The sequence below is a fragment of the Lepidochelys kempii genome, chromosome 7 (assembly GCF_965140265.1).
Source record: "Lepidochelys kempii isolate rLepKem1 chromosome 7, rLepKem1.hap2, whole genome shotgun sequence".
NCBI lineage: Eukaryota > Metazoa > Chordata > Testudines > Cheloniidae > Lepidochelys > Lepidochelys kempii.
In genome coordinates, this window is record NC_133262.1 from 25,110,899 (window position 1) to 25,136,336 (window position 25,438).

Sequence of the window (25,438 nt, forward strand, 5' to 3'; positions counted from 1 at the left end):
TTATGACCGCCGTCATCCTTATTTGAGAAGGCTAGGCCCAGGTTAAGATAACACACTGCATGTTTTAACTCCATCTCACTAGCAATGAGAGCAGATTTCATAGGCCATTCATTATAATCATTGCAGCTAATGTTATCCTGATTGCACATAAGTTAAGACTAAAATATTTTGTCCAACATTCAAAAATGCAAGTACATAGAATACCATATAAAACAGATTTTAGCCATTTATAATGCTTTGTTTTTGGGACAGTTGCTCAAAATGACATGTTCACCACTAAAATTGTAAGCCTTTTACCGAATATAAAATACACTGTACATATTAGAAAGACTAAACATTTGTTTATACACAATGAACTGTGCTTTAGGAAAAACAACAATTCTCTTAGAGAAATGCAATCTAAATTTAAGGTAAGAAGTTTCCAAAATAAACATTTGCTTACAGTAACTTTTTCAGGTTTTATCATTTCAGTTTTTGTATTACATAGAATAAGACTTCTGACATCATGCTTTCACAGGAATGAACAACGAACATGGGCAATCTTCAGAATTCACCAGTTCCCTCTGCTAACAATTTTATGTTTTTATAATGTTTAATAAATCCTGTTCTCAAGCTTTTCCTTTAGCAGGGCTTTATCAATTTAACTGAAAATCAGAATTCCTGATGACAACATACACCTTACTTGCTTCAAATGTGACCATACTGACTATTTAGAGGGAAACTTCAAGCCAGTTGCAGTTTACAGGAACTTGCAGAAACCCGACCCTTGATTAAAATAATCTAGCATTTCATTAATTATTCTCCCCCTTTCAAACACAAACGGACTTACCTTGCCTGTCTTGTGGTCGAACCAGACAAGGGCATGGTTCCTGGACAACACTTTACAGTCAAAAGTAGCATTATTCTGAGCTGGCCGGCAGCGAGCCACCGAACGGCCGATTTTGACAGGCTCATCCAGGTAGACATGACGCTCCTGAAATGGATGAGAGTTCGGGCGGCAAGTGAAGATAGCCAAGGCTGAAGGCATCGAGGACAGATTGGGGATGTCACGCCAAACAGGGATGAAGAGAAACTCTTCCTGATCCAGACTGCCTTCCAAAGATTTTTATCCCAAATCTCCCCCACAATTTTACATTAAAGCAGGACAAATGTTACCTATACATGAGATGCCTAACAACTCATTGTTGCAGTGTGTAAACTGATCCTGGCAATAATCCAGTGAAAAAGCCCCATTATGTCCTTTAACAGTATCAGCAGCACCCTGGAAAAAATCTAGAAGGCGCAACTTTCAATCCATGCTCATCAGGAAGAGCAGGAACAAACATCTGACTTCACAGAAGAGAAGCAAGACTCCCCAAAGGTGGAGATGTCTTTAAATCCAAGTAGATGAGTCACACACAAATACTTGTGTTGGGGATTCAGACTGCCTTCTTTTTCTTCCTTCTTCTGTAAACAGCACTTACCAAAAATTTGACCAATGCAGCATGAAAGCAAGGAAAGATTTAGGGATCGGGAGCCAGGGGATAAAAAACATTTAGCATCCAGCCAGCCTCACAGCCCAGATCAAGAGATGGAGAATGCGTATGAAGCATTCGCTCCACAAAAGACAGTCAGTTTAGTTGATCCACATGGCAGTCCACATTTCATTTTCTTCAGACATTAAGATAAAGTAGCGTGGGTGGTCCTCGACTAGAGGTAGCAAAGCTGCACTGTTCTCTTCCCCTACACCAGAAAAAGCTGACCTGAGGCTAGAGTTGCAATTGGCCACTCAGGTATGGAATTTGATAAAGGGTGGAGAGGGGCTTCAAACTCTTCTCCACCCCCGGAGAAACTAAGAGGAAGGGTCTTCCAGGACGAACTGAAGGGGTGAGGGCCTCCTCAACTGGGAGGGGAGTGGCAGCCAGGGGACTTGCAGGCGCTCACGAAGGTTGGGCTGACAGAAGAAGGGATCGCCCCTCAGGCGAGGGGCAGGGGTGGATGTCTCAGCGAGGTGGGCCGCCTTAGGAGGGCGGAGGGGTGTCTCTCACGGGGGCTAGCTACAATAAGTCTCAGGGAGGAATCTCCCGGAGGTCTCCCGCCGCCCGGCCAAAGGGGGAGGGATCTGTTCCGCTCAGGGTCTCCGCAGGTGGCTGTGCATCGGGATGCCGTTTGTCGCTCTCTCCTGAGGAGCAGGGTCTCCGCTGGCCCAGCGGGGCTGGCCCTGCTCCGGCTGCGGGGGAGGCCTGGAAGCCGGGCCCGGATGCCTCCCGCTCAGTGTCGTTCTCAAGCGGCCGCCGACAACGAAAACTTTCTTCTGACCTGCAAAACCAAAACAAACCCGATCAGGCTGAGCCCCGGCCTGGCGGCCCCCTCCCCGGCCCGGAGCTCCCCGGCCCAGCGAACGGCAGAGGGGCACGCGAGCGCTCCTCTCCCTCCCTTCTTACCTTCCCAGCAGCCGCCGCCGCCGCCATAGTGACTGGAAACCTACCCGGTGTAGCAGCCGCGCTGCCGGGGAGAGGAAGGGGGGAGGGAGGGCTGGCACCCGGGAGAGGGAGGAGCCGCTGTGAACTGAGCCTGACCGAAGCATACGCCAGCGACCGCCTACCCTCTCCTGCGCAAGCGCCGGGCTCGCTCGCACAGCAGTGCGCCGATGTGGGGCGCGCGCACCTGCGTGCTGTGGCGAATGAAGCCGCGGCGGAACTTTGTTCCCCGGCCCTGACCCCGATGTCTCCTGTGGGCTCCGCTTCCGGGTTGGGGGGTGGGGGGCGAGGAGAAGAGAGGGGCACCGGGACGGCGCTTTGAGGGTGTGGCGTGGGGCGGGGCCGAGAGAGGCTTTCCCGAGGGGCTGGCAAAGGGGAATGTTGTGCTCTGTGAAGAGCCGGAGAAGAGGGGTTGTTGCTCTGGGGCTGATGGAGGAGGAGGAGGGGAAAAGCCATCGCCCCAAGGCTGGAGAGGGAGGTTCCACTGAGGAAAGGTTAGAAGGTAGAGCAGTCAGGACTCGGAGATGCTGCCCCTGAAAGTGAGCCTGTCTGAGCAGGGCCCCAATGCCCTTTCTCCACACACACAGTGGGGAAGTTGCTAAAAACTCACCCGTTTCATGGGGCTGCATTTCATCTTAGTTTAAATAAAGCTCCAAGGCAGGACTTCACTTACAAACCTAAGTGTACTTTTCATGCACATAAAAATTTAGTTCCCTTCACAACCCCCTGTGTTCCCTCTATATCTTCTTGCCTTAGCCTCAACTTTTACATTCTTACCACCATGACATGAAACCTACAGCACTTACTTGCTAAATGTTGTGCAATAAGTCTATATTTTGGAGTGTCTCAGTGCAATCACAGCTTCTGATAGCTACAGAATAAGATTGGAAAAGACATTAGCATGACTGAATTGAAGAGGAAAGGCCAGGAGAGAACAGAGATTGGTGAGTCATCAAATACAGCTGTAATTTTGTCACAGGTCATGGTGGTCACAGAAATCATTAATTTGAATTGTCTGTGAAATATTGGAAATGACTGTAAAAAACACATTTGATTAGGCCCCCCCAAACTGAGTGGCATGGAAACCTGGCACGAAGTCACAACACCACTCAGGTTTGGCTCGTTCATATTTCCATAGGCACAGGCAAGCCAAACCTGAGTGATGCTGTGATGTGACCCCATGCACCAGGTTGCATTTCCCAGAGCAGAAATCGAGGCCTAATCGCATGGGAAAGGAGCCTCTGCTGCAGGATTAGTGCGAGGTTGGCTCTCTCTCCAACACATTCCAGACTCACCTTTCAGTACCTATGCTATATTCTTGTGTATGATGATGTAGCAAAACCTACATTATTTAGTGACTTATGTATTTTTCCCCACACCTCTGCTGTGAAATTTACTAAAAATTTCCATACCAAACTCATAACCTTAATCAGCAATATAATAACACCTAGCTCTTATATAGTGCTTTCCATAAGCCTGTCTGAAAGCATTTTAGAAAGGAAGTCAACATTATTATCCCCATTTTACAGATAGGGACAGAGCAAGGAACACGACAGAGTCAAGAAGAGAACCCAGGTTTCCCAAGTCCTAGTTTAGTGGTTTATTCACTTGGCTATGCTGCCTCTCTAAAGCAATCTAGCAGAAGATGGTTAAAGAATTAGAAATTGAAGCCATGGTAGCAGACAAGATCATTCCATGGCAGGATATATGGAAAGAAGAGAGAACCAACGACATAGCTTTGAAGGATGCCATTGGAGAGAGGTGAGGAGAATGATACACAACCATTTGAAAAAGACATAGTGAACAGTCAGTGAGGCTGGGAGGAACTGGATGAATCAAAAGCCCAAGCAGATGAGGGGGTGATTGACAGTAATGGAAAGGTCAACCCCCCCCCCAAAAAAATAAAGCTAAGGTCTTTGTGCTTGGCAAGAAAAATGATCTTAGGGGAGTGGAGGGTGTAGAAGCCAGGTGACAGTGAATCAAATAAGGAGTTAGGGACAGGGAAGTCAAATCTAAGGTGAAAAACAAGAGGGCATGATTTTGGAAATAAAAGGGTAATGGGTATGTCATAGTAGAAGCAAGATGGATCTACACAAATGAATCTCAAACTTCAAGACCTTGCTTATCACTTCCAAGACTCAAAAGTATTTGGCATACCGCCTTTATAATTGTCATCAACAATTTTTAGTAGATTGTTATTCTTACCCTATACCTCAAATTTACCCATATACCATGTGACTGAGGCCCACATACCACAAGTTGAAAATCAGTTCTCTAGCGAGTTTTTATTATCTAGGCTACTGTGTTAAGGTATGCTGTATGAAAGTAGGAAGAAAATAAAGGAGATCAGGGAGAGGGAGGAAGTGGTAGAAAGTGCAGCAGAATTTAGATTCATTTGAGGAAAGAGATTTAGAGACGAGAAGCAGATATAAGGACATTTTAAAGTTAGCAAGAATAGTAAAAAAGGAGATAAGGGAGCATAGCTGTCCAATTCTCAGCCTGGGCTCTGCCAAAATCTCCCCACTGATATAAAATAAACACGTGTTAAGTATTTGAGAGATTGGGGCCTTATCCATCTCCTCTCTAAATTTAAATCCTATTCTTTTCATCTCTTTCCATATGGAAGTCTCTCCATGCTGCTATTTAATTTCATTGCCAGTCTCTGGACCCCTCTGTTTCTGCTGTGTCCTACTTGACATTGGCTGACCATTGTTCCAGGCATATACTGGTTTATATAATTGCACTATCATATTATTTTCGATATCATTCTTATACCAGGAGTTCTGAACCTTTTCTATACTGCAAGCCAATTTTCCGTATTAGGACCTGTATATCAGCAGCACCCTACCCATTTAGCTAGGATCTAGCTGGTAGCCCCCTCCCATTTTGCAGTTTGAAAAGGCAGGGTGGTCATGACCCCCAGACAAATGCTCACAACTTCCAGTGTGAATACCTCTTCTTTATACAGCCAAATAATTTGTTTTCCTTTTTGATCACCACTGCACAATAATCAGATCTTTCCACTGAGTTGCACATAACACCCAGATCTTTTCCTTGAATGGTTACAGTTAATTTGGAATTCATGGGGGCCACTGCAGCAAAAGATGCTGAGATTTTGAGGCAGTCCTTAGGACCTGAGAAACTCCATGCTATCCTGAGACACTTAGGCCAAATTCCTAGGCAGGTGTGGATATGACTTAACTGCCTCTTCGTTCCATTGGCCTCACATAAACGCCAACTGCCTAGAAAGAGAAATGTGATTGTGCCCTCCTTTCCATTTCCCTCATGCAATATGGTTATACAGTGTGGCCTTATTGCCATTAGCTATGATGACTGTCATCCATAAAATTTTATGGGCTTCCTGACTTTAACTAAGATGGCCACTAAAATGGCCACTTTTGCCCATACCTAATATGGCTGCCAAATGTTACTGCCTTTTATGCCACGTGTGGCAAAGGGTGGTTTGCCTAAATTGAGCATGTGCCAGCCAGTCAGTCATCTTTATTCCTGGCAAGCAATCTACAACTGCACATTCTGATGGGTAAAAATACCCATCCACCTATTTCTACCCTGGACCTAGAGAGGGACACTTTCTGAGAGGTACTGAACACCTCAAAAAATACCCACATGCTGGTTTTCTTTGTGTGGTCTCCCTCATTCTGCTTTTACTGAAAACATTTATTTTTATTCATTTATTTTTCAGTGTTTGTTTTTTAAGTAAAAAGACTGCTATCTGAAGAATACCATAGCACTGGATATTTAAATTAGCTACAACTGTAAAATTATAAATATATATGGGGTGAAAGCAACTTAAACGAATTGCCGGTACTCTGGAGTCCTGAGGAGGGCGCGGGGCCACAACCGGAAGAGGTGTGGCCTCTACCGGAAGAGGCAAGGCCTTTAAATCCCCGGGCCCTTTAAATCACTCCCTGAGCTCCCATCTGCAGAGGTGGTTGGGAGCCCTGGGGTTTGGGGACGATTTAAAGGGCCGGGGCTCGAGCTGCTGCTAGTGCAGCAGAGCCCCAGGCCCTTTAAATTGCCGACGGAGCCCCGGGGGTCCAGCAGCAGGGCCCGGAGCTCTGTCTACCATTACCCTCCAGGGCCCTTTAAATCAGCTCCAGCAGCTATTTAAAGGGCCCGGGGTAGTAGAGGCAGCGGGAGCCCCAAACCCTTTAAGTAGTCCCGGGAGCCCCACTGCCACTCCCCTAGGACTCCGGCAGGCTCCGGGGGCTATTTAAAGGGCCTGGGGCTCCCACTGCCTCTACTGCCCGGGCCCTTTAAATTGTCTCCAGAGCCCTGGGGTAGCGGCAGCGAGACTACAGCGGTGATTTAAAGGGCCCAGGGCGGTAGCAGCAGCAGGAGCCCTGGGCCCTTTAAATCGCCACCCGAGCCCTGCCGCTGCTACCCCAGGGCTCCGGCAGTGCTGGGAGCCACAGGCCCTTTAAATTGCTACCTGGGGAAGCCGGTCTGCCCTGGTACGGCTCACCGGCTCTTGCCGGCAGGGGTGGCAGGTTTGTAGAAATTTTGGTGGTGCCCAGAACCTGCCCCTGCCCAAGCTCTGCCCCCCCCAAAGTCCTTCCCCCCCACCTGCCCAAGTCTCTGGGAGGGAGTTTGGGTGGGGGGAGAGGAGGTCTGGAATGCAGGCCCTGGGTTGGGGCAGGGGATTGGGGTGCAGAAGGGGTGCAGGCTCTGGGAGGGAGTTTGGGGATGGGAGGGGGTGCAGAGGGAGGAGGTGCAGGTTCTGGGAGGGGGGGTTGGGGATGGGAGGGGGTGCAGGGGTGAGGCTGGGGATGGGTTTGGGGTGTGGCTTGGAATGAGGGGTGTGGGAGGGGGCTCAGGGCTGAGGCAGAGGGTGCGGGGGGGATGAGGGCTCTGGCTGGGGCTGGAGATGAGGGGTTTGGGGTGTTGGAGAGGCTCAGGGCTAGGGCAGAGGGTTGGGGTGTGGGGGGATGAGGGCTCTGGCTGGGGGTATGGGCTCTGGGGTGGGGCAGGGCTGGGGATGAGTTTGGGGTGCAGGGAGGCTGCCCCACGCCTGGAGCCAGAAAGGAGGACTCCCCCCAGCCCTCTTCCCCCCGGCAGCAATGAGCTCTGGGAGAGGGAATCCCCTCTCCCCTTCAGCAGCACACTCACCCCCCACCACTGTCACTGCGTGTGCTCCTAGGGCCCCTCTCAGGTCCAGGAATCTCCCTCACCTCCCCTGTGGTGGGTGCCGTGAGCAGGGGGGCTGCCATCACATGTGCACCTCATCCACTGCTGCTGCCCCTCACTGTAGCCTCACGGGGGGTGGGGGATGGGGATGCCCCTTGCCCAGCATGGGGCAGGAGCGGTGACTGCGGGCAGGGAGGGCTACTGTACTGGTGGAGGGTCCCACTGGAAAATGAAAGGATCTGAGGGGGAAGGGCACGGGAAGGGCAGCCTGCCCTGCCACTTTTGAATAGGGGGCACTAGAACCCTGCGGCGGCAGTTGATGCAGGGAGGCAGCATGGTGCTGCAGGGGAGAGACAGGGACACTCTGCTCTGGACCCAGGGAGACGGAGTGGGGGGGGGGGAGAGCAGGTGGGACCAGGTGGGTAACCCAGCCCTGAACATTAGTGGAGCCACGAGCCCATATAATTCACCTATGCTGCTTGCCGGTATGCCGTACAGGAGCGTACCGGCTTACTTTCACCTCTGAATATATACATTGAACTTAAATATGATAATTAATGGAATTTCTCCACTACATGTGCATTCTCCATTCCATTCTGCCATCTTCCTTTACAACGAACTTTATTTCTTCATCTTGATTGACTCAAATGCCTACAATCACCACTGATTTTTCTCTTCCTTTGATTCCTTCCTCAAACTCTCTTTCCTTTCTAAGTAAGATCTTTCTAAAAAATTCAAAGAAAAAATGCTATTTGGCAGGAATTCTCTGCTTACACCCTTCTCTACTTTTCATCATCAGAACTTTCTCACTGTGATGGGACACATCCACATCCCAGTGATAGGCTAGCAAGTATTCCTGTACTCAGGTAGTGCCAATTACGTGCACCTGCAGAACATGTGCCACTTGGAAAAGGCAGAGGTGACATTCTCCCTCTCCTCCTTCAACAACAAGGACATTGCCCAGAAGGAGAGGCTGCTCTGGAGCTCAAGTACTAAAGGGAGCCCAGCCTGAAGCAGTGGCTAGCCTTTCCTCTCTCCATTCCTCTTTACCCCTCCCCCTCACTTTGAGGTACAGACTAACACTACAAGCCTGATACAGTGAGGGACCCAGGAGGGCTGCTCCCAGCCAATAACCTGTGTGAGAACCCAGGGAGTGCCGCCAGTGACTAGAAGTAATTGGATTCAGAAACGATGCTGGGAGTGAGCTGAACTCCTGCTGGGAACAGAGAGATTGTCCAGGAGTGGGGGCGCTCATAAGAGACCCAGGGGCAAGAGACAAAGAGATTTTGGCAGAGCCCAGGCTGAGAATTGGACAGCTATACTCCCTTATCTCCTTTTTCACTACACTTGCTAACTTTAAAATGTCCTTATATCTGCTTCTCGTCTCTCAATCTCTTTCCTCAAATGAATCTAAATTCTGCTGCACTTTCTACCACTTCCTCCCTCTCCCTGATCTCCTTTATTTTCTTCCTACTTTCATACAGCATACCTTAACACAGTAGCCTAGATAATAAAAACTCGCTAGAGAACTGATTTTCAACTTGTGGTATGTGGGCCTCAGTCACATGGTATATGGGTAAATTTGAGGTATAGGGTAAGAATAACAATCTACTAAAAATTGTTGATGACAATTATAAAGGCGGTATGCCAAATACTTTTGAGTCTTGGAAGTGATAAGCAAGGTCTTGAAGTTTGAGATTCATTTGTGTAGATCCATCTTGCTTCTACTATGACATACCCATTACCCTTTTATTTCCAAAATCATGCCCTTTTGTTTTTCACCTTAGATTTGACTTCCCTGTCCCTAACTCCTTATTTGATTCACTAGAGGGTTGGACAGAGATGTGTGCAATCGAAAATATTTAATATGTGTGGAAAGTATACTATCTTTATTGTAAAAAGTCTCCTTTTTGCTGCTATGATGCAGTGATTGGAAATGTAATAAATCTTTTCTTAGGTAGCAGAAGTGCTTTCACAAATTTAATTAATCAAGGGGAAACAGCATTGTGACATTTTGGTCACCCACTCTGTCATTTGTTGAAATGGTCCTGTTGCAATACTTAGTAGAGTAGCTAGTATTATTTGAATGCATGGTAATTCAAGCCTCCAGAGTGTCCATGGGTGCAAATGATGTAGCAGCAGAGCATATCAGTTCTGAATTGTGCAATGATCCAGTCTGAATCCCTGAAGAGCTTTTTGTCTGAGAGCTGTATAACACAGATGTATGGCCTACAAATATGTTCTGTAGTAGGCTGTCACTTTCTTTGCTGATGCATTGGAAACATATAATGAAAGAGCACGTCCCCAGAATGCTAATCTTTGGTTGATTGCAGTGACAGAGAAGTATTCACTAATGGGTTATTTTCTGTTTTAATGGTTGGTGTTGACAGATAAAGGGCCAGATTGTACTTGGCCTTTGTGCGGATAAGTATGTGTTGGGGAAGGCAAGAAGCCTGTCACAAATGCAGTACATCGAAGGACTGGTCTATACTTAAAAGTTTCACTAGCACAGTTATTGGTTAGGAGTGTAATTTTTACCAACATAATTATGCCAGTAAAAGCCCTAGTGTCTGTGGATGCAATTATACCAGTATAAAAATGCCTTATACTGGTATGACTTATTCCATTTCCTGAAACTCAACAAGTTTAACTGGTATAACTGCATCTACACTAGGGGACTTTTCCCACTTTAAGTATATTGGCATAGTTAAAGCAGCAAAATTTAGGTCCTTAGGGCATGTCTGCATACCTTTGTTGTATCAATTTAACAATATCAGTTTAGAAATTATAACTATATCTGTTTACTGAAACAATCTATACTAATATAAACACCTTTATACTGATATAACTGCATCCACACTGCGGATTGCATTATGTTTAATTGGTTTCCACACAGTAATTTAAAACCAGCATGACTGGTCTGAAAATCCTCTTAGCAATGACTGAAGAAGAAGTTGCTGCTGCAACAGTCTCTAATCAGTGTTTGGCATTACTCTGCTGAGAAGTGGACTTTCACACCTTCACGCCTCACTGAAGCTGAGGCTTAAGGGCACATGGCCTGCCAGCACAGGGTGAGAGAGTATCTGCTATCTGAGAAATAACCAGTGTAAGTTTGAAGTCTAAAGTTGTATAGATCTGAGGAAGTCCCGTCCCATCTGCTGTACAAGACAACTAAGCAAAATGATAAAAGCAGGGCATCTATTATGTGTGAAATGTCTGTAATGATATGTACAAGTGTAATTAGAGGAAACTATTGTATTTAGAAAAAATAATGTTACTTATTCAAAAAAGAAAGTACCGTTTAAAATATTAATATGTTCGTTGCTTTTTTTCATTCCTTTAAAGACCCACTGTCAACTTGTTAAGGCCCCACACTTTCCTTTCCTTAATGGAAAGTAAAACCCACTTACTGCACCTGGAAAAGGACTTTTTAATAAAAAGAAAAGGAGTACTTGTGGCACCTTAGAGACTAACCAATTTATTTGAGCATAAGCTTTCGTGAGCTACAGCTCACTTCATCGGATGCATACTGTGGAAACTGCAGAAGACATTATATACACAGAGACCATGAAACAATACCTCCTCCCACCCCACTCTCCTGCTGGTAATAGCTTATCTAAAGTGATCACTCTCCTTACAATGTGTATGATAATCAAGTTGGGCCATTTCCAGCACAAATCCAGGTTTTCTCACCCTCCGCCCCGCCCCTCCGCCCCACAAACTCACTCTCCTGCTGGTAATAGCCCATCCAAAGTGACCACTCTCTTTACAATGTGTATGATAATCAAGGTGGGCCATTTCCAGCACAAATCCAGGTTTTTTGACTAACATGGCTGTTACTCTGAGACTTTTTAATAATAACCCCGCTCACAAATCTTTGTTACCCTGGAATTATGGTTGAAAAAAACTATCACTTCAGGGAAGAAACATAAAACCCTGAGAAAACATTGTTTCTCAGAAAACAAATATTAGCCTGAAAATACAAAGGACCCTCTAGTGGCTTGGGTGGCATTGATATGACCCAATAAATACATCCTAAAGCAAAAAACAGCTAGTATGGGGGTGCTGAGAACATCACAGAGCTCAAAATATATGCAGAAATGACTTTTAATGACTTCCCCATTTCACAGATAGGGAATGGAGCACAGAGTAATCTAATGACTTGTACAGAGGAGGGCAAGAGCCAGGAATAGGACCCAGATCTTTTAAATCTCAGTCTAATGTCTTAACCAGGAACAACAGTATGTCTCAAATAATCAAGCCTTTGCCACTGCAGGGCTCTCAAGCGTTGCTTCACCTCAGTTCCTTCTGTTCTCTACTTGTGACACACTAGTTGAATCCCCCTGAGGGCAGTAACACTTCCGTCTAATTCTGGTTGTTTGGGCTTGGTGCACAGGTGAGGGGTGGTGTCTAGTGTCCTGATGAACAGGGACCTGGCAGTCCCTTCTTGCCTTAAACTCTGTGACAAGCGACATAGCATGAGCCGTGTCAGCCAACAAGCAAGAGGGCACAGCGTGGGCTGTGGCAACCAGCAAGACAGAGGAACTGGCCCCGTGACAATTGTGAGGCCAGGGGTCAGGTACCATGAAAGGGCCAAAGGTGGGATCACGACTGTTAAAGAGGGACGGGGTCAGGCAGGTCTCCCCACCTCTGTAGGGCGACAGTGGTCGAAGTTCAGGGCCTGCCCTGAAGCTCCAGCCCCAGTGGCTGGACGGACCCTCTCGCCTCGTACAACGGGAAGAGCTGCGGCAACTCTCCCGCTGCGGCGGGCGGCTTCTTTCGCTTTCGCCTCCTCGCTGGCTTGGGGACGCTTTAGACTCTCCCGCTCCCCCCCGAAGTAGTTTGGACGCTCCCATCCCCGAACAAGACGAAGCGCGCAGCGTGTCACGTGATTCTCTTTCTACCCTGCCGCCCTCTCCCCGTTGGTTTGCGGGCTGGAGCCGGCTCGGCTGCTCCTGCCGCGGCCGAGCCGCGCTAGTGCCATGGCCGTGCGGGAGCAGAGCCAGAGCGGCGCCCTCAGCGCGGCCTCGCGGAGCCCCTGTGAGGCGGAGGAGGCTGCGCTGGGCCGGTGCCTGTCGCTGCTGCCCTGGGACCGTTTCTCGGCCTGGCTGCACTGCGTGTGCGTGGTGGGTTTCGACTTGGAGCTGGGCCAGGCCGTGGAGGTGAGCGACACGGGCGGGAAGAGGCCCTGACCGTCAGTCGCGGGGGGAAGGGGGCGGTATCCCACCCTGGCTCCTTTGCCGCCGGGAGACTCTGCCGCGCTGCGCCCAAGCTCGCCCGACCCTTAGCATTGAGGAGGGGAATGGTCCGAGCCGGGGGGCCGCCATCCGCCCGAGACTGACTCTCTTCCTCTCTCCCTCGCTCTGCACGAAGGCGCCGCACCTGCCCGGCTCCGTCCGGCGTGACCCTGCAGGTCGGCGGCACTGGCGGGGGGCGTTTGGGCCCGTGCTCTGAGGTGTTTTTAGCTTGGGCTTTTGACAGCACTTTGTGTAGAGTCAGTTTCACTATCGCGTTCCCGGAGTGAGGCACTTCCCCTATTGTTTGTGTTACACAGCAACAGAGAAAATTTAAAAAAAAAATAAATAAAGGGAGAGAGATTTGATTGCACGAAATCAGAAGACTTGACTCAGAGGTAAGGGCAGTATCTTGAACTACTTCCGACACATGGTCTTAAAACAACTAGATTTTAAATTGACTGGGTTCCTCTACATTTGAAAATAAAAAGCAGGCAAACACCAAGAAAAGTAATTGAATTAATTAACTTCAAATAATTGTTTAGCCTACTCCCATCACCTCTCAGTGCATTTTTCTGAACTGTTGTCATCTTGATCCAAAATGAGTGTGTTTTTCACATTTCTCTAATAGTATCATTTTCATAGTATCCAGGTGTTAAATAAAGGTTTAAAAGTTGTATTGTAGCAGTCTGAGTGTAGATCATCTTCTCAATCTTCTCCAGATCACTAGTAAGTATATATTCTTAAGTTTCTGAAACCCAGACATTGCAGCTCTTAACAAAGTTGAAACAGACTTAATGGCGTTTCTTTGTTATATCCAAGAGAAAAGTAAATAGAATAGTGATAAGTAAATTAGAGTTAAAAATTTGATTCGGTTAATGTTATAATGTATTACTAACAACAAAGAAATTAATTTGTTTGCAACACATGACTTAAGTAAACACTGCCCTTTTACAGGTTTCAGAGTAGCAGCCATGTTAGTCTGTATTCGCAAAAAGAAAAGGAGTACTAGTGGCACCTTAGAGACTGACCAATTTATTTGAGCATAGGCTTTCGTGAGCTACACGAAAGCTTATGCTCAAATAAATTGGTTAGTCTCTAAGGGTATGTCTACACTACGAAATTAGGTCGAATTTATAGAAGTCGGTTTTTTTGAAATCGGTTTTATATATTCGAGTGTGTGTGTCCCCACAGAAAATGCTCTAAAGTGCATTAACTCGGCGGAGCGCTTCCACAGTACCGAGGCAAGCATCGACTTCTGGAGCGTTGCACTGTGGGTAGCTATCCCACAGTTCCCGCAGTCTCCGCTGCCCATTGGAATTCTGGGTTGATATCCCAATGCCTGATGCGGCAAAAAACATTGTCGCAGGTGGTTCTGGGTACATGTCGTCAGGACCCCGTTCCCACCCTCCCTCCCCCCGTGAAAGCAAGGGCAGACAATCATTTCGCGCCTTTTTTGTCTGCTGCCAGCCAAAGATGTAAAGGATCGATGGAGTGGGTCAGAACAAGACATAGACCAGATTTGTTTTGGACTCATTTTCCTCCTCCCCTGTCTAGATCACACTGCAGTCAGTCACAGAGAAGGCGCAACGAGGTTAATCTAGCCATGTATCAATCAGAGGCCAGGCTAACCTCCTTGTTCCAATAAGAACGATAACTTTGGTGCACCATTTCTTATTGGAACCCTCCGTGCAGTCCTGCCTGAAATACTCCTTGATGTACAGGCACACCCTTTGTTGATTTTAGCTCCCTGAAGCCAACCCTGTAAGCCATGTCGTCAGTCGCCCCTCCCTCCGTCAGAGCAACGGCAGACAATCGTTCCGCGCCTTCTTTCTGTGCGGACGCCATACCAAGGCAAGCATGGAGGCCGCTGAGCTCATTTTGGCAATTAAGAGCACATTAAACACCACACGCATTATCCAGCAATATATGCAGCACCAGAACATGGCAATGCGATACCGGGCGAGGAGGCGACGTCAGCGCGGTCCCGTGAGTGATCAGGACATGGACACAGATTTCTCTGAAAGCATGGGCCCTGCCAATGCATGCATCATGGTGCTAATGGGGCAGGTTCATGCTGTGGAACGCCGATTCTGGGCTCGGGAAACAAGCACAGACTGGTGGGACCGCATAGTGTTGCAGGTCTGGGACGATTCCCAGTGGCTGCGAAACTTTCGCATGCGTAAGGGCACTTTCATGGAACTTTGTGACTTGCTTTCCCCTGCCCTGAAGCGCATGAATACCAGGATGAGAGCAGCCCTCACAGTTGAGAAGCGAGTGGCGATAGCCCTGTGGAAGCTTGCAACGCCAGACAGCTACCGGTCAGTTGGGAATCAATTTGGAGTGGGCAAATCTACTGTGGGGGCTGCTGTGATGCAAGTAGCTCACGCAATCAAAGATCTGCTGATATCAAGGGTAGTGACCCTGGGAAATGTGCAGGTCATAGTGGATGGCTTTGCTGCAATGGGATTCCCTAACTGTGGTGGGGCTATAGACGGAACCCATATCCCTATCTTGGCACCAGAGCACCAAGCCGGCGAGTACATAAACCGCAAGGGGTACTTTTCGATAGTGCTGCAAGCTCTGGTGGATCACAAGGGACGTTTCACCAACATCAACGTGGGATGGCCGGGAAAGGTGCATGACGCTCGCATCTTCAGGAACTCTGGTCTGTTTCAAAAGCTGCAGGAAGGGACTTTCTTCCCAGACCAGAAAATAACTGTTGGGGATGTTGAAATGCCTATATGTATCCTTGGGGACCCAGCCTACCCCTTAATGCCATGGCTCATGAAGCCGTACACAGGGAGCCTGGACAGTGGTCAGGAGCTGTTCAACTACAAGCTGAGCAAGTGCAGAATGGTGGTAGAATGTGCATTTGGACGTTTAAAGGCGCGCTGGCGCAGTTTACTGACTCGCTTAGACCTCAGCGAAACCAATATTCCCACTGTTATTACTGCTTGCTGTGTGCTCCACAATATCTGTGAGAGTAAGGGGGAGACGTTTATGGCGGGGTGGGAGATTGAGGCAAATCGCCTGGCTGCTGGTTACGCGCAGCCAGACACCAGGGCGGTTAGAAGAGCTCAGGAGGGCGCGGCACGCATCAGAGAAGCTTTGAAAACCAGTTTCATGACTGGCCAGGCTACAGTGTGAAAGTTCTGTTTGTTTCTCCCTGATGAAACCCCCCGCCCCTTGGTTCACTCTACTTCCCTGTAAGCTAACCACCCTCCCCTCCTCCCTTTAATCACCGCTTGCAGAGGCAATAAAGTCATTGCTGCTTCACAGTCATGCATTCGTTATTCATTCATCACACAAATAGGGGGATGACTACCAAGGTATCCCAGGAGGGGTGGTGGAGGAGGGAAGGAAAATGCCACACAGCACATTAAGCACAGCACTTTAAAAGTTTACAACTTTAAAATTTATTGAATGACAGCCTTCTTTTTTTTGGGCAATCCTCTGTTGTGGAGTCGCTGGTTGGCCGGAGGCCCCCCCACCGCGTTCTTGGGCGTCTGGGTGTGGAGGCTATGGAACTTGGGGAGGAGGGCGGTTGGTTACAGAGGGGCAGCAGTGGCAGTCTGTGCTCCAGCTGCCTTTGCTGCAGCTCAACCATACACTGGAGCATTCTGGTTTGGTCCTGCAGCAGCCTCAGCATTGAATCCTGCCTTCTCTCATCACGCTGCCGCGACATTTGAGCTTCAGCCCTGTCTTCTGCCCGCCACTTACTCTCTTCAGCTCTCCACCTCTCCTCCCGGTCATTTTGTGCTTTCCTGCACTCTGACATTATTTGCCTCCACGCATTCGTCTGTGCTCTGTCAGTGTGGGAGGACAGCATTAGTTCGGAGAACATTTCATCTCGAGTGCGTTTTTTTTTCTTTCTAAGCTTCACTAGCCTCTGGGAAGGAGAAGATCCTGTGATCATTGAAACACATCCAGCTGGTGGAGAAAAAAAAAGGGACAGCGGTATTTAAAAACACACATTTTATAAAACAGTGGCTACACTCTTTCAGGGTAAACCTTGCTGTTAACATTACATACATAGCACATGTGCTTTCGTTACAAGGTCGCATTTTGCCTCCTCCCACCGCGTGACTACCCCCTCAACCCTCCCCGTGGCTAACAGCGGGGAACATTTCTGTTCAGCCACAGGCAACCAGCCCAGCAGGAATGTGTCCCTGAAGAAAAGCACCCTATTTCAACCAGGTGACCATGAATTATATCTCACTCTCCTGAGGATAACACAGAGAGAGAAAGAACGGATTTTGGTTGAATGCCAGCAAACATACACTGCAATGCTTTGTTCTACAGTGATTCCCGAGTATGTGTTACTGGCCTGGAGTGATAAAAGTGTCCTACCATGAAGGACGAAATAAGGCTGCCCTCCCCAGAAACCTTTTGCAAAGGCTTTAGGACTACATCTAGGAGAACCGCAAATGCCAGGGCAAAGTAATCCTTTCACATGCTTGCTTTTAAACCATGTATAGCATTTTAAAAGGTACACTCACCAGAGGTCCCTTCTCCGCCTGCTGGGTCCAGGAGGCAGCCTTGGGTGGGTTCGGGGGGTACTGGCTCCAGGTCTAGGGTGAGAAACAGTTCCTGGCTGTCGGGAAAACCGGTTTCTCCGCTTGCTTGCTGTGAGCCATCTACAACCTCCTCCTCCTCCTCATCTTCTTCGTCCCCAAAACCTGCTTCCGTATTGCCTCCATCTCCATTGAAGGAGTCAAACAACACGGCTGGGGTAGTGGTGGCTGAACCCCCTAAAATGGCATGCAGCTCATCATAGAAGCGGCATGTTTGGGGCTCTGACCCAGAGCGGCTGTTCGCCTCTCTGGTTTTCTGGTAGGCTTGCCTCAGCTCCTTCAGTTTCACGCGGCACTGCTTCGGGTCCCTGTTATGGCCTCTGTCCTTCATGCCCTGGGAGATTTTGACAAAGGTTTTGGCATTTCGAAAACTGGAACGGAGTTCTGATAGCACGGATTCCTCTCCCCAAACAGCGATCAGATCCCGTACCTCCCGTTCGGTCCATGCTGGAGCTCTTTTGCGATTCTGGGACTCCATCATGGTCACCTGTGCTGATGAGCTCTGCATGGTCACTTGCAGCTTGCCACGCTGGCCAAACAGGAAATGAGATTCAAAAGTTCGCGGTTCTTTTCCTGTCTACCTGGCCAGTGCATCTGAGTTGAGAGTGCTGTCCAGAGCGGTCAGAATGGAGCACTCTGGGATAGCTCCCGGAGGCCAATACCATCGAATTGTGTCCACAGTACCCCAAATTCGAGCTGGGAACGTCGATTTAAGCGCTAATCCACTTGTCAGGGGTGGAGTAAGGAAATCGATTTTAAGAGCCCTTTAAGTCGAATTAAAGGGCTTCACTGTGTGGACGGGTGCAGGTTTAAATCGATTTAACGCTGCTAAATTCGACCTAAAGTCCTAGTGTAGACCAGGGCATAGGTGCCACTAGTACTCCTTTTCTTACTGCCCTTTTAGCTTTTCTCAGCAGTGAGGAGAGCTCACAGTGGCCCATATTGGGCAAGTGCTTATCCACATGCTTAACTTTTGCCACAGAAGCAATCCCATACTTTTCTGTGGGAATCTCTTTTTAAAATTAAGTATTTGCAGGCTTAGGGTCTAAGACTTCTCTATCATTTAAACTGTCTTTAATCAGCAGCAAGATTTTCACCTTGAGTAACAAAGTACAGGTAACTTTCTCAACCATATGAGATACCAAAAGGTATGGAAGTTACAAAGTGAACACTTTTTTTTCTCTTAACTGGAATTAATGAACACACATCTGGTCTTCTGTCTTGAAACCCTTTCAAAGGAAAGAGGGAGCAATACAGTACCTTGCGTGTCTAGAAAACTGCAAGTCTGCGAAGTATTCAGGAAGGCTGTCTTATAGATAGATTTTTTCTTTTTAAATAGCTTGTAAAATTTGGTTGTCTCCAATGCCCACTATTTTCAAATCACTTTGCATTGCCTTTATTTATGAATCGTGGCTTAGGCTCTCACCATTAAATGGGGTTTTCTTAACGCTGGTTTACTGAAACTCTGGTGTTCATGGTTAAGGCATTTGAATGCCATTATAGCAAATTAGATTCTATCCCTGCCTCTGCCACAGTTCCTATGTGATATGAGGCAAGTAATGTAAACCAAAACTTTCCACAATGATCTATAGTGGTTATAGACCTTTTTGTCCCTGTCATCTCCAGCCTCTCTCCTCCACTGCTGCTATTCCCCTGTCCTCAGCCCCTTTCTGTGCTTCTGCCTGTGTCCCCTGTTCTTGTCTTTGTCTCCTCCCTCCCAGTTCTTTGACTGTCCCTGGCTCCTTTACCCTGTCGTCCCCTCGGTTCTGTTCCCCTCTGATCCTGCCCCTTTGTCCCCTCGTTGCATTCCTCCCCCCACCAATTTCTCACGCCTCTGCCTTCAAATCAGGGAGTTTCCTCCTCCTCCTCGCTGCCTGGGCACGAACAATGGGAGAATTGGGAACATTTGTCCCCAGTTCTGGTACTTGGCACTGCACAAGTCACCAGGAGGGTCAAATGCAGGGAAAGTGTTCCCTTCTTCCCTGCAGTCCTGGAATGGACCATGCTTAGTTGCTCTGTTGGGATAGTGCATGCACAGTCAAGTTGACATCTGTTAGGTGTGAAGTACTGGAGCATGCTCAGTACAGATGGAATCTTCAGAGAATTAAGCTGCCTAAGAGCATATGCAAACAGATTTTTCAGAGGATTATAATGTGGCCAAATTTTGGCTGACTTTCATGGTGGCCCCAAAAGGCACATCCCTGACACCTTGGTGACCCCCCCGCCCCCCACCTCCTGACAGATTTCAAGTATTTTTTCTAAAGCATGGAGGCACCAAAGCTTCTCAACATAATAGTGGTAAAAAAAAAATTTAATATGGAAAAAACAACATGTTTTACTCATGTCTCATTCTGAGAAATGTCTGAATTGTTTTAGCTGAACACGTCCCTCCAAAATCAGTCTGAGGCAGGCACCAAGCATGGAGAATTTCCAACCAAACAGTTTGGTAAAGGTATAGGCAACTGACCCCCAACAAACAATCTTATAATGGAAAGTTTCAGGCAGCCTTAACTAGAGATGTTGCTACCTGTGCTGCCTATAGTCAGATGTAAACTGATCTAAATAAGAATGTGTCTGTATTAAGTGTTGCACCAGTTTAACTAAACTGATATTTTAAATATTAGTTTAAACTGGTGCATTTTCTCTGTAGATAAGGCCTAATTTCTGTGCTGCTAACATCCATGCTACTTCTGTCTGTGATGTGCCCTGTTTGGGATCTGAAAAGGATGAGGCTCATTTAGTAATAGAAAGGGAGACCAATGAAAACCCAGGCTTCTACTGCTACAGGTGGTGTTGGTGACTTGGTATATGGCAGTTTTCCTTCTGAGAGAAATGAGGTGCAGTCTATTTGTGATTAATTTGGCACTTTTTGCATAGGTAGAATGAAATTCCTGTATCCTGGCCATATTTCACTGTTGGTAATTACATTAATCCTACTTATATTTCCCCTGAATTTTCAGTTGGAGACAGCATAAACTTCCTATCCTAAACTATTCGAGTGCTAAAATTTAATAAAAAAACAAACTGGATTGCAGTGGGGCATTAAGTTATTCTCTTGTGTGTGAAAGAGAAGATAGTGTGTGTGTGTGTTTTTGTCAGATTTTTAGTAACAGATTTTTAGGACTTAAGTTGTTAAAGATGGAGTTTGTAGCAGCAATTATATTAAGGTTGCTTACTACTCCCATTATATAGCCACTGTTTCCAACTGAATTGAGCTCTTCCGAAAGGTTAACTGCTTGGTTGAACTTTTTCATACTTATTCTCTAGAGCCTTCTGTAGAAATGTTTGGAAAAAAATTGTGCAATACAAGTTTAGCTGTTTTTGAAAACAAAGTTAGGGAAAAACGGATTGGTTTGCCAAAGTTAAGTTGTTTTGTAGTTTTATCTGAAACAGTGCTGTTCCAAACCAGGGGGTGCTAGGAATTTGAAATTTGGCAGGAGGCTGATCTTAGGTTGGAGAAGTATCTTCTGATGTCACTGAAAATCCATTAAGATTTTGTCACTTTACAAGCTTCAGAAATTTGCCATTTGTATATGTGCAGTGGAGCTTGTTCAGCACTGGTCCCTTTATTTACTGATGCATCCATCTGCGTTGCGCATCCTCCAAGCTCACTGAGCCTCCTGCATCATTCTGAAATGGCCACACAAACTCTGTAAGATATGACAAAATGGTAGCAGCAGCTTTTGCTGCTCTCCCTCATCAAAATATCCTTTGGCCTAGAAGAGGGTACACTGGGCTGGGTGTCAGGAGATGAAGAATTCATGTCTTCGCTTTTATCACTGACTAGTATTAATGATATGAAGTTTATAACCCTTACTATTAAACCAGGTCTCATACTGCCATCCTAGGATGGAGGCAAGCTTCCTTTGTGGAAAAATTAGTACACGATCATGTACTTAAGGACTGTAAAATTAAAGTTGACCTTGATTATGATACTTCCTGATTTTTAAGAGCTTGTCTCATAGTTTCATAGAACTTAAGGCCAGAAGGAACCATCCTATCGTTTAGTCTGACCTCCAGTATATCACAGGCAATTAAATTTCACCCAGATACCCTAAAAGCAAAGTCTTTCGTTAGACCAAAGCACTTCAGTCCTCAGGAGACTAAACTGTGTCCAATGGGCAGAGAATAGGAAAGACTAAGGTCTTTGTCTGAGGCCCATATAGTCTGAGGCCCATACAGTAGCAGGAATTGATTAGGTGAGATATTGAGGATATGTTCCCAGTATATGAACCATGTGTCATGCTACAGAGGAAGGCAAAAAACCCGTGAGATCCCTGCCAATCTGACCTGGGGAAGAACTCCTTCTTGACCCTATATTTGACTATCTGTATGACCCTGAGCATGTGAGCAAGACTCACCAACCAGACATCTATGAAGAGGATTCTTGGAACCACCTCAGAGTGCTGATTTATAATGTTTCAGAGGAATACAAATGGGAATGGCTGTACATCGCAGGGGAAATTCTTTCCTGACTGTTGTAGGCAACTGGCTGAAGCCCTGAAGAATGAAATTTGATTACAGTCATTATTTTAATACAGGCCTGTAAACGTAATGAGCATGATGAGGGCCGTGCAAGCAATTCTGTTCTCTATATGACCCATGAAGGAAAGGGAAGTCTTTGCAAACTTAACATTCTTTTAAAGCAGTTTTTGAAGGTACTTCTAATTACCTCAAGAAAAAATCTTCAGTGTACTCATCTGTCTAAATATAAAATATTTTGCTCTCTTGCTGTTGTAACATTTGGCTCATCTTCCTTCATTAAGGAAGTATGGGCTGGATGAATGCACTATAAGGTGGGTAGAAAGCTGGCTAGATTGTCGGGCTCAACGGGTAGTGATCAATGGCTCCATGTCTAGTTGGCAGCCGGTATCAAGTGGAGTGCCCCAAGGGTCGGTCCTGGGGCCGGTTTTGTTCAATATCTTCATAAATGATCTGGAGGATGGTGTGGATTGCACTCTCAGCAAATTTGCGGATGATACTAAACTGGGAGGAGTGGTAGATACGCTGGAGGGGAGGGATAGGATACAGAAGGACCTAGACAAATTGGAGGATTGGGCCAAAAGAAATCTGATGAGGTTCAATAAGGATAAGTGTAGGGTCCTGCACTTAGGATGGAAGAATCCAATGCACAGCTACAGACTAGGGACCAAATGGCTAGGCAGCAGTTCTGCAGAAAAGGACCTAGGGGTGACAGTGGACGAGAAGCTGGATATGAGTCAGCAGTGTGCCCTTGTTGCCAAGAAGGCCAATGGCATTTTGGGATGTATAAGTAGGGGCATAGCGAGCAGATCGAGGGACGTGATCGTTCCCCTCTATTCAACATTGGTGAGGCCTCATCTGGAGTACTGTGTCCAGTTTTGGGCCCCACACTTCAAGAAGGATGTGGATAAATTGGAGAGAGTCCAGCGAAGGGCAACAAAAATGATTAGGGGACTGGAACACATGAGTTATGAGGAGAGGCTGAGGGAGCTGGGATTGTTTAGCCTGCAGAAGAGAAGAATGAGGGGGGATTTGATAGCTGCTTTCAACTACCTGAAAGGGGGTTCCAAAGAGGATGGCTCTAGACTGTTCTCAATGGTAGCAGATGACAGAACGAGGAGTAATGGTCTCAAGTTGCAGTGGGGGAGGTTTAGATTGGATATTAGGAAACCTTTTTCACTAAGAGGGTGGTGAAACACTGGAATGCGTTACCTAGGGAGGTGGTAGAATCTCCTTCCTTAGAGGTTTTTAAGGTCAGGCTTGACAAAGCCCTGGCTGGGATGATTTAACTGGGAATTGGTCCTGCTTCGAGCAGGGGGTTGGACTAGATGACCTTCAGGGGTCCCTTCCAACCCTGATATTCTATGATTCTGTGATTCTATGATCTCTGTAAATACAATTCGAGTTTAAAGTTAAAGGGTAAAATCTTGATCTCCATTAAATTTATGGGAGTCTTTCCATTGAGTTCAGTGGGGCCATGATTCCATCCAAAGTGTTTTAAACTTTGGAACATACCTGCCCTATTTCTCCAGGTGGTTTTCAAAGAAGCAATAGACAGGATGTTGGTGAAAGGGCATATGAGGAGTAAGCTGTGCGTTTATTTCAAAAGCCAACTCTGTATTTTGTCTCTCTTCAGTTGCTTCCTGCACACAATTTTAATGTTTTTTATCACCTCAAGTGGCTGCAGTAGCAATTATGTTAACTCTAGTTAAGGGATGATGTAGCCTGGAGGAAACACTGATTCTCAACAAACATACTCTAACTAGTTACCATCCTTATTCAGTCAATTTCTACCTTTTTTTCCCCCCCCCAGGTGTGGGGGAGAGACAGTAAGCTTACATTTTTTGCACCAGTAAGGTTTTTACAGTGACTCGTTGAGAAGACAAGTTATGATATAACTAGCAGCTGTGATAATGAAGACTATCTGAGTAGGAAAGAGCACTGATTTTTGAGGAGTGTGAAAGTCAAACTCTAGCAGATGGAAAAAGGATAGTGTTATGGAATGTGATTTCACTGCCGTGTACTGAAACTAGGATAGACATGGACAGGTCAGTGAGTACTGCATCATAGCAGCTATTTAAAAGATGAACTTATTACAGTTTAAAGTTATCCATTCTGTTTTCAAACAAAATAACTTTTTTTTTGGTAGGTAATATATCCTCAGCATTCAAAACTTTCAGATAAAGAGGTGAGTAAGAGCTATTACATATATAGTTCAGTATGTCACTTTAAAATTGTGTGTTTCAGATAATATAACTACTCTGTTGTGTTTTTTCTTTCCAGAAAACCAGTATTTGCTATTTGTCTTTTCCAGATTCCAATTCAGGTAAATGCTTCCTTTACTTTGTCATCTGAAATCTGTGTGTGTTCTATTTCCAGACCAAACTATACTGAGACAGAGTTAAGTTTGACTGTACTTCTCAGTAATTTAGGGTAAACCTGTATTACAGGGAATGTTGTGATTATCCACCCTCGCCCCCACCCCTAAGCATTACAAACCCAGGAAATTCACAGTTTAACCTTAATTTCAAATAGGGCTGTCAAGCAATTAAAAAAATTAATCGCATGATTAATTGCGCTGTTAAACAACAATAGAATACCATTTATTTAAATATTTTTGGATGTTTTCTACATTTTCAAATATATTGATTTCAATTACAACACAGAACACAAAGTGTACAGTGCTCACTTTGTTTATTTTTGATTACAAGTATTTGCACTGTATAAAACCAAAAGAAAGTGTTTTTCAGTTCACTTAATACAAGTTCTCTGGAGCAATCTCTTTATCATGAAAGTTTAATTTACAAATGTAGAATTATGTACAAAAAAATCTGCATTCAAAAATAAAACAAATCTAAAATTTTAGAGCCTGCAAGTCCACTCAGTCCGATTTTTTTGTTCAGCCAATTGCTCAGACAAACAAGTTTGTTTACATTTGCAGAAGATAATTCTGTTTGCTTCTTGTTTACAATGTCACCTAAAAGTGAGAACAGGCGTTCTCATAGCACTGTTGTAGCCGGCATCGCAAGATATTTATGTGCCAGATGCGCTAAAGAGTCATACATCCTTCATGCTTCAACCATCATTCCAAGGGACATGCGTCCGTGCTGATGACCGGTTCTGCTCAATAACAATCCAAAGCAGTGTGGACCGACGCATGTTCATTTTCATTATCTGAGTCAGATGCCAACAGCAGAAGGTTCATTTTCTTTTTTGGTGGTTCGGGTTCTGTAGTTTTTGCATCAGAGTGTTGCTCTTTTAAGACTACTGAAAGCATGCTCCACACCTCATCCCTCTCAGATTTTGGAAGGCACTTCAGATTCTTAAACCTTGGGTTGAGTGCTGTAGCTATCGTTAGAAATATCACATTGGTACCTTCTTTGCATTTTGTCAAATCTGCAGTGAACAACTTAAAATGAACAACGTGTGTTGGGTCATCATCCGAGACTGCTAGAACATGAAATATGTGACAGAGTGCAGGTAAAATAGAACAGGGGGCATACAATTCTCCGCCAAAGAGTTCAGTCACAAATTTAAT

General features: G+C 46.2%; 2 protein-coding genes across 33 annotated transcripts in view; one reads left to right on the forward strand and one right to left on the reverse strand.

Moving 5' to 3' along the window:
- The window catches only part of SLMAP (sarcolemma associated protein), a 161,790-nt gene extending 159,205 nt beyond the window's left edge, over positions 1 to 2,585 (reverse strand). For 10 of the 28 annotated variants that reach the window (XM_073351463.1, XM_073351454.1, XM_073351465.1 and 7 more), the window contains exons 1-2: positions 2,424 to 2,581; positions 830 to 2,298 (exon numbers count right to left, since the gene is read on the reverse strand). In XM_073351463.1, the coding sequence (XP_073207564.1) occupies positions 830 to 1,027 (198 nt within the window). In that variant the 5' untranslated portion in view covers positions 1,028 to 2,298; positions 2,424 to 2,581. Of the gene's footprint in view, positions 1 to 829; positions 2,299 to 2,423 lie in introns of all 28 variants that reach the window. The other 18 variants (XM_073351475.1, XM_073351448.1, XM_073351456.1 and 15 more) reach the window with 5 other exon arrangements.
- Positions 2,586 to 12,484: 9,899 nt separating this feature from the next.
- Positions 12,485 to 25,438, forward strand: part of DENND6A (DENN domain containing 6A) — a 49,827-nt gene continuing 36,873 nt past the window's right edge. For 2 of the 5 annotated variants that reach the window (XM_073351477.1, XM_073351478.1), the window contains exons 1-3: positions 12,487 to 12,769; positions 24,050 to 24,088; positions 24,184 to 24,226. In XM_073351477.1, coding sequence (XP_073207578.1) covers positions 12,590 to 12,769; positions 24,050 to 24,088; positions 24,184 to 24,226 — 262 coding nt within the window. In that variant the 5' untranslated portion in view covers positions 12,487 to 12,589. Of the gene's footprint in view, positions 12,770 to 24,044; positions 24,089 to 24,183; positions 24,227 to 25,438 lie in introns of those variants that run through there. The other 3 variants (XM_073351479.1, XM_073351476.1, XM_073351481.1) reach the window with 3 other exon arrangements.